General features: G+C 36.0%; 1 protein-coding gene across 2 annotated transcripts in view; it reads right to left on the bottom strand.

Moving 5' to 3' along the window:
* LOC105489971 (mitofusin 1) overlaps positions 1-14,883 on the bottom strand; it is a 45,158-nt gene that overhangs the window by 11,907 nt on the left and 18,368 nt on the right. For both annotated transcript variants that reach the window (XM_071091288.1, XM_071091289.1), the window contains exons 8-14: positions 12,987-13,140; positions 12,426-12,493; positions 5,244-5,365; positions 3,447-3,573; positions 3,167-3,271; positions 2,150-2,252; positions 1,773-2,002 (exon numbers count right to left, since the gene is read on the bottom strand). In XM_071091288.1, coding sequence (XP_070947389.1) covers positions 1,773-2,002; positions 2,150-2,252; positions 3,167-3,271; positions 3,447-3,573; positions 5,244-5,365; positions 12,426-12,493; positions 12,987-13,140 — 909 coding nt within the window. The remainder of the gene's footprint in view (positions 1-1,772; positions 2,003-2,149; positions 2,253-3,166; positions 3,272-3,446; positions 3,574-5,243; positions 5,366-12,425; positions 12,494-12,986; positions 13,141-14,883) is intronic.

The raw sequence follows: 14,883 nt of genomic DNA, 5'->3' as shown, positions 1-14,883 counted from the left end.
AGTTGTCAAGGAGTAACAAAGTCTTGCAGTCATCATCTGGTCTAGCTTCCCTGCAAGTGCACACAAGCTGCTGGTATAAAATGTTTGTGAAACCAATCAGAGAAGATGTCTCTAGGGATCCATGCCTTTTTGTTCGCACAATAATGGACTAGTAAGAAATTCATTCCTTGAAAACAGTGAGGACGCAAGCTTTTGCCTATCACAGCAAGTTCACATTTATGCCTGCTGCATTAGCGCATCCCAGCACAGTTATTCTGTTTTTTGCATCCTTAATTCTTGTAGGGGCTGTCTTCTCAGCTGTAGTCAGTGTCTTTTTGGGTCAATAATGGCAAAACAGTGATGTTTCGTCAGCATTACAGACTTGTTCTGGAGTTGATTTTCATCAGAGACAACTTGGCATATTCATCAATGAATTTCTCTGCTGTTTTTGTGATCAAGATGCTTTACCACCACAAACCTTTAAAAAAGTTAATGCTATCTTACCTTAAATTTCTCTAACCAGCCTATTGAATACTCACAGTTCCCTTTGATTTTCAGTTCATTTTAATAGATCTTTATTTCATAACCAGCATGTCCTTAAGTGGCATGTGTTCACTGAAATGCTGATGGGTCCACTCTTTCAATACATGATCAAGATCTTCATATTTAACTTTCTGTAGTGTTTTGTTTTTTTTTTTAATTAACTTCTGTCATCATTTTTAGCACAGAACTTCAATAGTTTAGGCCAAAAGAACAACTTTAGGAAAGTTGTTCTTTCTTTTAGGTCATATATAGTGTTCATTCCAACATCATTCCTCTGTAAGAAGTTGCTCACTTACATTGTTATCCAGTTTTTCCAACAGCTTAAATTTTTGTGCTATAAATAAAATAAATGCCTCTTCTTTTTCTTATCAATGTCACCCACGAGGGTATCCGTAGGCCTTTTAAACACTTTAAACTGGAAGCTGTGGCTCACGCCTGTATTCCCAACACATTGGGAGGCTGAGGCAGGTTGATCACTTCAGATCAGGAGTTTGAGATCAGTCTGGCCAACATGGTGAAACCCCATTTCTACTAAAAATACAAAAATTAGCCGGGCGTGTTGGTGGGTGCCTGTAATCCCAGCTGCTTGGGAGGCTGAGGCAGGAGAACAGGATGAATCCAGGAGGTGGAGGTTGCAGTGAGCCAAGATTGTGCCACTGCACTCCAGCCTGAGCCACAGAGCAAGCCTCCATCTCAAACACACCCCCACTCAAAAAAAAATCTTTTTTAAACCATATCTTTACACCAGAGAAAAGAGAGTAAGTAAAGAAGCCCATAGTGGGTAATGCACAAAGGTCTTGGCCCCTTGTGGGGCATCATGGGGAACCTGCTGTTGGTGCATTGGGCCTGCACATGTGCCATTTTAGTACCCTTCATAGGTGTGCTTGTGTGGGGGAATTTGGGCATGTGTGGAAAAGATATATTGCAGTTAGAGGAGGCTGAGTCTTTCCTCTGAGGACACTGAATAAAACTGTGTGTTGTGTGCCTGCCTTTTTACTATGACCTCACATGAGGTCTTGTGTGGAATTTTCCACCTGTGGTGTCACCATACTCAAAAGTTTTTGATATTGGACCTTTAAGGATTTTCAGATTGGGGATGCTCAAACTAAATATCTACCTCAGAAATGGCTCTAAGAGACAGATATTAGCTTTTAAATATGCAGATTTTGTAAAGCTAGTTTTATTATAGAAAAATCACATAAACAAAATAATAAAGGAGAGTTTAAATTGGTAGATTCAAAGATACATACCTGAAAGATAGGCTCTGATAATCCTAGGAGCACCCTCTGAGCATTTCTAGGGCCCAAAAATCGACGTACAAGGGAAGACCAGCCCAGGGAAAAATGAAATACAATATCCTCTTGAAAATCAGAACATAACTTGTGGTAATTTAGATTATAACTGAGATCAAATTTCTGGCAAGGGATCAGTGTATGTAGTTTATCCTGTATACCAGCTGGAAGTAATGGCTTCAAATTTTCTAGAAAGAACAAAATTACAACACTTATTTTAAGAAAGAATGGTAAGTGTTTTACCTTCAATGGAACGCCTAAAGGAAAATAAGCTCTTTACCAGAGTCATGAATGAAAAAACAAACCAGACATGACCTTGTAGACATAAATATTACCAATAATTTCTTGCTGGGACTGAAGCATTAAGGCGTTTACTTCATCGGTGCATCGATCAGCCAAATTTCTTCCCATACCATCCTCTATGTGCTTATTTAATTCCTGTTAACAATGGTAAATATCCATATTATTTTTTCTCCAGAAAGCATGTAGTTTTTATAAAGACATAAAAAATGCAGTAAATGCCAAAATGGTCTTTTTAATTTAATTTAATTTAATTTATTTATTTTTTGTGTGTGTGAGACAGGGTCTTGCTTTGTTGCCCAGGCTGGAGTGCTTTGATCTTGACTCACTGTAGCCTTGACCTCCTGGGCTCAACTGATCCTCCTGCCTCAGACTCCTGAGTAACTGGGGCTATAGGAGCGTGTCGCCACGCTTGGCTATTTTTTTTTTCAGATGGAGTTTTGCTCTTGTTGCCCAGGCTGGAGTGCAGTGGCGTGGTCTTGGCTCACTGCAACTTCTGCCTTCCGGTTTCAAGCAATTCTCCTGCCTCAGCCTCCCAAGTAACTGGGATTACAGGCGCCTGCCACTGGCTAATTTTTTTTTTTGTATTTTTAGTAGAGACAGGGTTTCACCATGTTGGTCAGGCTGGTCTCGAACTCCTGACCTCATTCATGGTCCGTCCGCCTCAGTCTCCCAAAGTGCTGGGATTACAGGCATGAGCTACCGCCCAGCCTAACTTTGTTTTTTGTAGATTACAGTTCTCACTATGTTGCCCAGGCTGGTCTCAAACTCCGGGGCCCAAGTGATCCTCCCGCCTCGGCCTCCCAAAGTATTGAGATTACAGGCATGAGCCACTGTGCCTTGTCCTAAAATGATCTTTATCTCATTCTAAGTATAAATTTTCTATTTACTTTTTATACAAGATAGTTTACATTTATTACAAGAGGGCAATCTAACAGTTTCATTTTGTACTGATTGCCATGAAGACACTGAAATGCCAAACCATGAAATAAATGAGGGTATAGAATAATAAGAAACTGTCTCTGAATAATTTTATCTATACTTTAACTTACACTTTTATATATTTTTAATACATCTGGATTAGGATGAAACTCTGAACAAAATTCATCAACCAAAACAGACAGTCGACAAATTTCATCTGTCATTGCACATGAAACCTGAAAATATGAAAAATTCGGAGTTAAAATAATTAAACAAGATTATCAATTACTCAAAAAAATTAAGTTGAAAAATCTTAAAACATTCTTTTAAAGTAACAGGAATAACATTTTTAGTATTATCAAAAATAATTTCCATCCAGGTTATTTTAATCATGAAGCTACTGTTACCCACTTTGTTTGCCACCTCCTCGGTAACCTCCTTGATTTTTTTCTTAGCATCCAGTGTTAAAAGGTTCATCTGGTTTCGAATAAAGTCCAGTCTATCAATTTGGTCTTCCCTCTCTTCCACTGAATAATGCCTATTTCAGTAATAAAGAGTAATCAACGTTCAGGGTAGACTGAAGTCCTAAAGCATTTCAGCAAGGGACTCATTCATGTATTGAACCATCTATTAGCATGACCCAAGAAAAAAAAACTTGTAACATCTGAAAGGATTCAAGTAATATTTCACTTATAAAGTATTTTATATAGACCATTTGATAGAAACCACATTTCTCTGCCCATGTGGCACCTGAAACCCAGAAAGGATGAATAAGAATTCTAAGTCTTCAAACACTTCATAAATATGAACAGGCAAAACAGAATGCAGTACTAACTTTAGTTAATAAGCAGGGGTCAGCATATGGCACCTTACAAGCCAAATCTAGCCAGCTGCCAGCTTTTGTTAAAGTTTTCTTGAAATGCAGCCACATCCATTCATTTACCTATTATCTATCTATGGCTGCTTTTGCTCTAAAACTGTAGAAATGAGTAGCTCCAAGACACTTTATGGCCCATAAAGCCTAGAATATTTACTGTCTGGCTCTTTTTTTGAAAAAAAGTTTGTTCACCTCCGGCTGATACAGGAAAATAAAGGTCTGAGATCCATTTAAGAAGATCTTTTACTTAAGAAGTTCCCAGGACATTATGATTATACAATCCTCAAATCACATTTTCTTTGTGCTATACTTTGTTCAATGTCCTATGCCTTTAAAAATAATTACTAATTAAATCAATCTTATAGACCAAAATTTGGGTACTACATCAAAGCAACTGAGCTAGAAGAAAGTGCTATAGCAGCACAATCTCATTAAACAGAGGCTCTACACAGGGGCTGAGTTCAAACTCAGGGTTCTGATCCTTGCATTTTATATGCTGGCAGTTCTCTGCATTTGAACTTAATTCACTCCTAAGAAAGTACCATTATAAAGCAACACACAGGGACATGAGAGAGTCTTTGTTCCCAGCAAGAGCAAATACATTTAAAATTCCAATGTTATGACATCTTGGACTTAAGCTTTGATGCTTTTATGTTTCCTTCAACTGGCTTAAGTCCACTGAAGGTTCTATTGAGGCTTAACATCATTACTTTTGTCACATCTAGTAACATTCCATTCTGTGTTTCAAGCATACCAAGTTTGTGAGAATTATACTTTTTATCAATAATGCTGGTATTTTCATGTATTCATTGCCACCTTTACAAGGTAACAAATAGTATAAAATAATGCCATACAGTATAACATAAAGGGTACTGCTTACCGAATCAACTTTCTGGTTGGCAGGTAGCATCACCTTGTTTGTTCATCAGGCGATAAACAAACACAACTAGTATAAAATAGTGATTTCAAAATACCGATGTATGACTATATTAAAAAATGGGTTGTGGGTTGAATGCAAAAAGAGGATCACCTGTTTTGGAGTTCTTCATAAAAATCTGCTTGAAGAAATAGCCATAAAACATTTTAAAAATCACAATTCATACACAGGAATAGTGAGGTCCAGGGAATATAAATGATGTGTGCAAGGTTGCAGAATAAATATTGACACTTTCAAATATGCACTTAAAAAATACAAGTAGGCATCAGTTAAACCCACAAGGCTGATTTCACTGTAAAAAGTATTTATAGTACAACAATTTAAAACCTCAGTCTTAACAAAAGTCTGACCAAAAAAACTAACATTTTTATGTTGCAACGAAATGAACTCATACCTTTTCTCTTCAGCTGCCAGGTTTATTGAATCCATTATGTTTTTCACAGTAGCTAGTATCTGTTTAGCTCTGATAGTGTGCTGTTCAAACTTTGTTTTCACTGCTGACTGCGAGATACACTCCTGCGAGGGGCCCAAGCCATAACACATTACTGTAATTCCACCTCAACATTTTCAGGAATTTAAACACAAGAACTTGCTGTTTGTAACTTTAACCCAAACAGAAATAAAGATAGAAAATAAATGAGTGATAAAAGCACAACTTAAAATTACAAAGGTGAAAAAAATACAAAGACTCAAAAGTAAAAAGGGCTTTAGCAGCAAGTTACCATCTTTGTGTATTTTTACACAGTAATGTGCAATGGTTTGACTCTAACATAAAAAAAAAAAAACAAAAAAACAGGGTACTATTTTCAATGTTAAAAAATTCTCTCATTAGAATTACTATTTTTTATCTGGATCACCTTTAATCCAATTCTAGTCCTTCTATCTAGATTCTTCTCATACTTGAAATAGATATAACCTAGTAAAGTTCTTAAATAAGATGTGAATTAGAACAATTCCTTATTTAAAAGCTGAATGATACAATGATTCCTGTAAGTTCGCTAAAAAAGACTTCTCTGGATTAAAATGTGAAGAATCTGAAAGCTAACATTTAACAATGTAACATCTAAAATTGTTTATAGAAAAAATATCTGCAGCTATTTAGAAGATAATTGTAATTACTTTCATTAGAATATAGTATGTACACAAAGGCCTGAATCATGCCCTATCTCATTTGTTTTACCTTTAAGCTAACAACCCATTAATAGTTCTTATAAATCAGTGTTTTATAACCAGTATTTATTTAAATAAAAAATACATCACAAAGCATCACATGTATCGATGGATACATTTTGCAACATTTTTGTTTCAATTTTTTTTCTTTTTTTTTTTTTTTGAGACGGAGTCTCGCCCTGTCACCCAGGCTGGAGTGCAGTGGCCCAATCTCAGCTCACAGCAAGCTCCGCCTCCCGGTTTCACGCCATTTTCCTGCCTCAGCCTCCCGAGTAGCTGGGACTACAGGCGCCTGCCACCACACCTGGCTAATGTTTTGTATTTTTAGTACAGGTGGGGTTTCACTGTTGTTAGTCATGATGGTCTTGATCTCCTGACCTTGTGATCCGCCCGCCTCGGCCTCCCAAAGTGCTGGAATTACAGGCGTGAGCCACCGCGCCCGGCCTTCAATTTTCAATATATAGAATACTTGTTATCTAAGAAATACATATAAAAATTTATATAAATATATATATATTTTTTTTTTTTGACAGTCTTGCACTGTCATCAAGGCTGGAATGCAACGACATGATCTTGGCTCACTGAAACCTCCACCACCCAGGTTCAAGTGATTCTCCTGCTTTAGCCTCCCAAGTAGCTGCAATTACAGGCATGTACCACCATGCCTGGCTACTTTTTGCATTTTTAGTAGAGACAGGGTTTTGCAATGTTGGCCAAACCGGTCTGCAACTCCTGACCTCAAGTCATCTGCCTGCCTCAGTCTCCCAAAGTGCTGCGATTACAACAGTGAGCCACCATGCTCATCCTATAAATATATATTTACTATGATTTATCATTTAAAGTTTATAAAATTGTTATATTACAATTTGTCTTTCGTTTTTTCTTCATGGAAAGTCAAATTCTGCACTGAAATACAGCACAGTAACTACTATAGATGTTTTACAAGAGACTTATTTTCTATGATAATTTTTTTTTAAATTAGGGATATATTAATTCTCTGATACTCCAATGAATTCATCTTCTTGAACCTCTATATATTTAGCTAATACAAATCGTGGTAATTGCTTCCTGAAGTTCATTACTATCCTTCCTTTGTTAAAACAAATGGCTTTTAAGCTTCAAAAGGCATTTACTTAATACTCTAGTGCTACATTTGTTATCCTGAAATCATCAGGATGCTACATGTGTATTCAGTGTCCTATTTATGACCTATGCTTAGCCTTCATGTCTATGAAATTATTCGAGCATTCAGAAAGACTACAATCTCCTTTGCCATTTTAGCTCCCCACTTCAGCATTTTGTTTGAGGTAGAGAAAACAAAACAGATTATATAGAGCACATGAGGGTAATTAATTTAGTCAATATTTAACTCTGAAGCCATTACTTTCTTGCATTGCCTAGCTTAATTTTTGCCCATGGTGAAGCTCATTTATGCATTAGTCATTTTCACTGATTTTGAAAAGATTAATGTAGGAAGTTACAGTATTCCTGTTCTGTACACACCTAAAGATAAAACATTCCTGGATGTTTTCTTTTTTTTTTCCTTTTTTTTTTTTTTCCTGGATGTTTTCTTCTTTAAAATCAACAATAATTATATAATAACATTTGTAAACTACTTATTTTTTAAATAATTAAAAGAATGCATTGATTTTATTTTAAATAAACGCCTCGTAAATGTGTCAAATTAACTTCCGCAAAAATTATTATAAAAACAAAAATATTTTTAAAGGAAAAATATTAAAATAAAGTCGATATTCCTCGATGAAGCAGATCTAGATATCAGCAATGAAGATCCAAATTTGTAGATAACAGCACAGTGTTAGAGCTAGACGAGACAGAAAAGATCTCCAAAAGTTATTAGGCAATATAAGTTTCTTTCTGATTCAAAAAGATATAATGATGAGTAAGCATAGAGAAGAAAATAATCAATCTTCTAATTAAAAAGTATCCCACAGTGGTGCTCCCACTGATCTGTAGGATATTTAAGAGATACCTTGAAAAAAGAACATTCTACTCCAAATAAGTATGGGTAGTGTTAATTTAAATAAAGTCCCCCTTCTAAGTTATTTCTCAGCATCCTTAATACACTAATATGCTAATTAATCTCTATGGGGAACATATATACTACGCAGCAGTTCCCAGACTTATTTTATCAGGAACTCTAATCATACATTAATATTAATTTATATGTGTAATTAAAACATAAAACCAACAAACTTTTCAATTTCCCTTGAAAATAGACCCTACAAACACCTAACAACATGCTATTCATTACTGCCAACTTATTTTGGTGTATTTTCAACAGAAAAGTGCAAGAACTATACCTTCCATCTAGATATATCAAATACTAACATTCAGCCCCTTTTGTTTACTTCTCCTCTCCCTCCATACACATGCTCCATACTTTCTATCTTGTGTGAGGGCATATATATATATGTAATATTTATATATTATATATAATAAATATAATCTTGCAATATATATATGAAATGTATGCCCCCATATATATAAAGAGAGGCATACATTTTTATATATACTTATGTATTATTTTCCTTCCTAAACATTTTGACAGGTCATTACTGCATCACAAGCTTATTACTAAATACATCAACACTTGTCTTCTAAGAAAGAAAACATTTATTTGCACAATCACAAAACAACTGTATTCAGAATATTTACCATTGAGACAATACTATTATCTAACAAACGGTTGATGTTCAAATTTCACCTATCATCCAGGAATGCCCATTACAAAAAATCCACTGACATTTTAAATAAGTTATTTTTATATGTCTATCTCCCATCATACAACCAAAACTAGTAAGAATTAATGGTGAAATAACTGTGCAAAAGAAATTTGGATTTCTAACTTGCCTTTAGAACAATGCAGTCCAAATGCATTTTGAAACTTTCCAAATACAGTTTTAAAACAATAAGAAAATGTATTAATAGACTAACACTGATTTTCCTTTCAAAAAAGAAAAGAGACAGAGTCTCACTCTGTCACACAGGTTGGAGCACAGTGGTACCTCCATAGCTCACCATCACCACAGACTCAAACTCCTTGGCCTCCTACCTCAGCCTCTGGGGTAGCTGTGACTATAGTCATAAGCTATCATACCTGACTTTTTTTTTTTTTTCCTGGTAGAGATAGGATTTAGTCTTTTCATGTTTTTGCCCAACCTGATCTCGATCTCCTTAGCTCAAGCAATCTTCCTGCTTTGGCCTCCCAAAGTACTGGCATCACTGGCATGAGCCACCAACACCCAAGCTAATATTGATTTTCTTGATTGCTTTTACTCAATTTAATTTTCAAGCCTTGTTTAACTTAGTATTCTAAATGTTTAAAATACTTAGATCCACTTGAATCAAATGAATCTAAAGAAGTCCATGGCAAAGGTCAGATTGATAAAGGTGATGAACTTGATAATTTTTCTTTTCACAAAAAATCTTGCAAGACTACAAAGAAAAGTAAGCAAATCCCCAAAACAAAGAGAAATGTGTGTAAAAGCCACAAGATGTGACCACAACACAAAGAAACCAAGAAATTAGTAACCAAAAATTGGATAAAATGAACCACAACACTTGAATTTTAAAAAATCTTATATTGATAAGGAAATGCCAAAAGGATAATTAGAAACAAAATCAACAAAAACTAAACTAGCACTGAAAACCTTGGGATACGCCCAAAGTTGCAGTCACAAATTCACAATCCTGAATCTTTCTTCAAGAACAATAAGCAAAAAACCAATGCATCTTCAAAGTAAACAATGTTAAAGATGAACACAGGCCAGGCACGGTGGCTCATGCCTGTAATCCCAGCACTTTGGGAGGCCAAGGCGGGCAGATCACAAGGTCAGGAGATCGAGACCATCCTGGCCAACATGGTGAAACCCCGTCTCTACTAAAAATACAAAAATTAGCCAGGTGTGGTTGCGCGCCCCTGTAGTCCCAGCTACTAGGGAAGCTGAGGCAGAAGAGTCCCTTGAACCCAGGAGCTGGAGGTTGCAGTGAGCCGAGATCATGCCACTGCACTCCAGCCTGGCGACAGAGTGAGACTCTGTCTCAAAAAAAAAAAAACAAAAACAAAAAAAAACACAGAACTTAGTGAATGAACCCCCCAAAATGATATTTATTAAGTGATAAATTACATAAGAGCTGGGGCTGCGTCTTTGGATGATAAAACATTGGCAAACTCATTAAGGGTCTGTGTGTGTGTGTATATGTATATGTAGATATACATTCATATTTAAATATAGACATGAGAAACAAGAGACTCAAACAATTTTATGCTACTAAATTATAAAATTTCAGAAATACACCAATTTCTAAGAAACCAGGAATTACCAAAACTGATTTAAGAAGTAACAAATACCAGTCTTGGACTAAAGCTGACTAAAACTTTCAACATAATTAATCACCAAAAAATATTTTGTCTCTTTTCAATACATTTAGACATAATATTTTTTGCCCAGCTGATTATGTTTAGATAAATTCAAGTAATTTTTACTGATTCTCATTTTAGATATTTCAGACTTAAAATTTTCAAACTCTAAAGCTGCACATTCCATGACTTTATGTAAAAAAAAAAAAAAAAAAAAAAAAAAAGCTACTGCTCAAAAGCAATTTTTTCCATACATAAATTTTAGAATCCCAAATGGACCATTAGAATAAAACACAAACTGCCAAGTTTCCTCTACAAACATTTAAAAAGAATAGTTCCTAAGTCTGTCTGATTATTGCAATCATTTGGGGAGCTTTGAATATGTATGTATATAGATTGCTAGACCAACTCCAACCCCCTGGATCTGGGGTTGGGGATATGATAGGTTGGGAGCCTGCGGTTCTGTAAAGCACATCATGTGATTCTGATGACCAGCCAGGCTTGTGAACCAATGCCCGACAGCATATCTTTTATTCTTCTCATTCCCATCTCCTCAAGGAGATATTCTGGGGAAGCACAAGCTATACCATGAAGCAATATGGAAGCAATATAAATGTGTAACAGAACATTACACAATTATACACTCTATAAATGTATAATTTAGAAGAAATCAATGATAAACATACATAAAACACATATATACAAAAGTCAATAAATAAGGAAAGACAAGGAAACAGATCCTCTCCCTACGTATTTTCCCCATGGTTGAAATACTGATAACAGTGAGGAGAGGAGGCTGAGGTGGGAGGATCATTTGAGCCCAGGAGTTCGAGGCTGCAATGAGCTATGATTGCCCAACTGCACTCCAGCCTGGGTAACAGAGGGAGATCCCATTTCTTTAAGATAAAAAAAACGGTGAGGAGAGCATCAACCCTTTGGTGAAAGCAAAAGGAAAAGGAAAAAAAACAAGCAATGGTCTTTGAGTAACTGGGACTTCACGTACCCTATAGCTTGGCTTGAGAGGACATCTACCCATAATCCAGTAGCCTCGGAACAATTAGATCTTACCGAGATAGCTGGCAGTGGATTTGCTTTCTTCCAGTTTGTCTTCATCTAATAACCTTCTTTCTCTCACCAAATTAAAGATGAGAGGTAGTAAGCAAAATGTTTATTTTAAAAATCCTGCCAAGTATACTCAACATTCATGTCCCCCCTATTAAGGCAGTTACTACTTATAAGAATAATTACAGATTGAGGTTTCTTCAATGCTGAAGTCATTGTGTTCATTCCTAAGTGGGAAGGTGATATGAATTATATAGGGCAAAACAGGAGTTCAGAAGGTTAACATCTAAAGAACTATTCAGTCAAATGTAGGGTGAGTTTTAATGTCTCTGAATAAAAACACTTACACTGCAACATAAGAAACTAGCCTCCCTCCCTGTCTACCACTCAGGCACTTCAGTAGTTTCCTAGAAGATTCTGAAAACGGTGAAGCTCTTTTTTACTCAATTATTCATTTAGAGTGTTTGGCACAACATATGGAGAATGGACATGTGGTAACACAGTATATAAATATAATAAAATTTTGTCAAATGGCATTAATCATGTTTTGTATACTTCTATTAGTCATGCGGCACAAAGAAAAAAAGGATAATGCTTACTTTGCTCTATTATCCATTCCAACAGCAATTACGCTTGTTTGCTCTTGTTCCAAATTATTGAATACAGGGAATTTCATTCATTGCACAACACAGCAATACTGAAACACAGTTTCTTATTTATATATAAATACATAAAAAATAAGAATAAGGAAGAAGTAACAATCGCTAATTCTCAATTCTTACAAATCATTTTGCAGGGGGTTCCTTTCTTCAGACTTTCCACATTTTACTGGCTATGTCAGTAACTAAACTAAATAACAGCAAAAGTTATTGACAAAGACAAATGATAAAACAGAAGATTATGCTTTCTCCAACCAAGGAAAGAGTTTTGTATTAGGCAATACAATCACAAAATTCCTACCTCAAAGATTTGTTCAAAATTCTGAAATTCCTGTAATCTTGCCTGAAATCCTTCAGCAAGTGCTCCACCTGTAATGTACAGGCAAAGATTTAAAAACCTAGTATATAGCAAGATATATTTTCTGGTAGGCTACTGATTTTATAATTTTATATATATATATATAAATAGTCCATTTTATATATATATATACATATAAATATATATATATATTTTTTCCACCCCCCCCACCCGAGACGGAGTCTTGCTCTGTTGCCCAGAGCTGGAGTGCAATGGCGCAATGTTGGCTCACTGCAATCTCCGCCTCCTGGGTTCAAGCAATTTTCCGGCCTCAGCCTCCCCAGTAGCTGGGATTACAGGCGCACGCCACTATGCTGGGCTAATTTTTGTATTTTTAGTAGAGACGGGGTTTCACCATGTTGGCCAGGCTGGTCTCGAACTCCTGACCTCATGATCTGCCCATCCCAGCCTTCCAAAGTGCTGGGATTACAGGCGTGAGCCACTGCACCCGACCAATTTTAAATATTTTTATATTTAAAAAGGAAATCTATAACTAATGCATACCGCTTTCTGGCATCCCCTGTGCTTTTTGCTTTCTAGCATTAAGAACTTCCTTTGCTGAAACAAAGAAGATACGATTCTGTGCTTCTAAAGCATTTACAACTTTGAGCTCCTCCACCAAGAAATGCAGGCATCTTTCCATGTGCTGTCTGCGTACCTACAGAGAAAAGGGTATTAAAAGAATTCTAATAATTTAAACAAATATAATAACCAATGACTACAGGCCAATACTTTTATTTACAGTGATATAACAAAAGTTACCATATAACTAATGAATTCAAAAAATTCTAATAAATGAAGTTTGATACTTAATGACAGAAAATCTTTCTCTTAACGATTCTGTCTTTTGAACATTTATTTAAAATTCTGCTGGGCACAGTGGCTCACGCCTGTAATCCCAGCACTTTGGGAGGCTGAGGCGGGCAGATCACAAGGTCAGGAGTTTGAGACCAGCCTGGCCAACATGGTGAAACTCCGTCTCTACTAAAAACACAAAAATTAGCGGGGTGTGGTGGCAGGCGCCTGTAATCCCAGCTACTGGGCAGGCTGAGGCAGGAGAATCGCTTGAGGCCGGGAGGTGGAGGTTGCAGTGAGTCAAGATCGTGCCCCTGTACTCCAGCCTGGGTGACAAAGCAAGACTCCATCTCAAAAACCAAAACAAAACAAACAAACCCTGCTAAGGTTGAGGCGAATGCATTAACCAGGCATTAGAATTGCAATGTTGGGTTCAAGATTACCACTTGGGCACACTGAGGTGAAGATTACGGGTTAGAAGTTAGGATTTATACTAGTCTTCAGCACTATGGCTATGATAAGGGTTCTCTATATTAAGACTTGCAAAAATAAATCTAAATAGGAATGCTGAAATATTTGAGGAAAAATAATTTATGAGTGATACTTCCTAATTCTCCAATGATTATGTGAGCTCCAATCTGAAAGAACATGGCTGTAACACAACAGTTAATGACAGGAGGATATAAAACATGATGTTACGCAAAATTCCAATGGTGGAAAAATGAAAGCAAATAATTTAACATGTGAACAGTGATGGGATAGTTTAAGTTATTTTTATCTTGTCCTCTACATGTAATAATTTCATACTACCATTAAAATCAGAAATCGTCTCAAGCAAATTAAATAAATATTATTTATAGTCCAAATTCCAGATACTTTAATCTTTTTAAGTTTCTACAATTGGTGTGACTAAAATGTCAAAAAAAAAAAAGTTGAGGATGCAAATCTTATGAAACTCAATCTGCTGGCAAGAGTACAAATTAACACCAAGCACTTTGGAGAACTCTGGTGCTATGTTTACTAAAATCTAACATATTCTTAACTTGTAATCTAGCAATTTTACCTCTAGGTACATATATACCCATGGTTTACTGACCTCTGCATTACTGACATTTTGGATTGGCCAATGTTTGTTTGGGGGCCCGTTCTGTGTCAGGGCATGTGTAACAGCATCTCTAACCTCTACTCATTAGATGCCATTAGCACAAAACCCCAGTTGTGACAAAAAAAAAAAAAAAAATCTTCAGATGCTACCAAATATCCCATGGGGGTCAAAACTGTCCAATCTCCACATTGAAAACTACCTAACAAGAATGCATACATATGCACACCAGAAGGACATATACAAGCATATGCACAGTAGCATTCATAACTAAATATAGTAAATTAACCCAAATGCCCATCGCCGTGAATAAGTCAACTGTAGTATAGTCACAGATGGAATACTATACAGCAATGAGAATGCAATACAACTATGCTATGCACAATATGGACACATATGACAAACATGTTAAACGAAAAAAACGATGCAAAAGCAGATATTATATGATTCTGTTATATAAAGTTGAACAGGCAGAAAAATTAATTTAGGGGTCAAAAGTCATGA

This window comes from Macaca nemestrina, chromosome 2, assembly GCF_043159975.1.
Source record: "Macaca nemestrina isolate mMacNem1 chromosome 2, mMacNem.hap1, whole genome shotgun sequence".
Classification (NCBI taxonomy): domain Eukaryota; kingdom Metazoa; phylum Chordata; class Mammalia; order Primates; family Cercopithecidae; genus Macaca; species Macaca nemestrina.
This window is presented reverse-complemented; position numbering and strand designations above follow the sequence as displayed.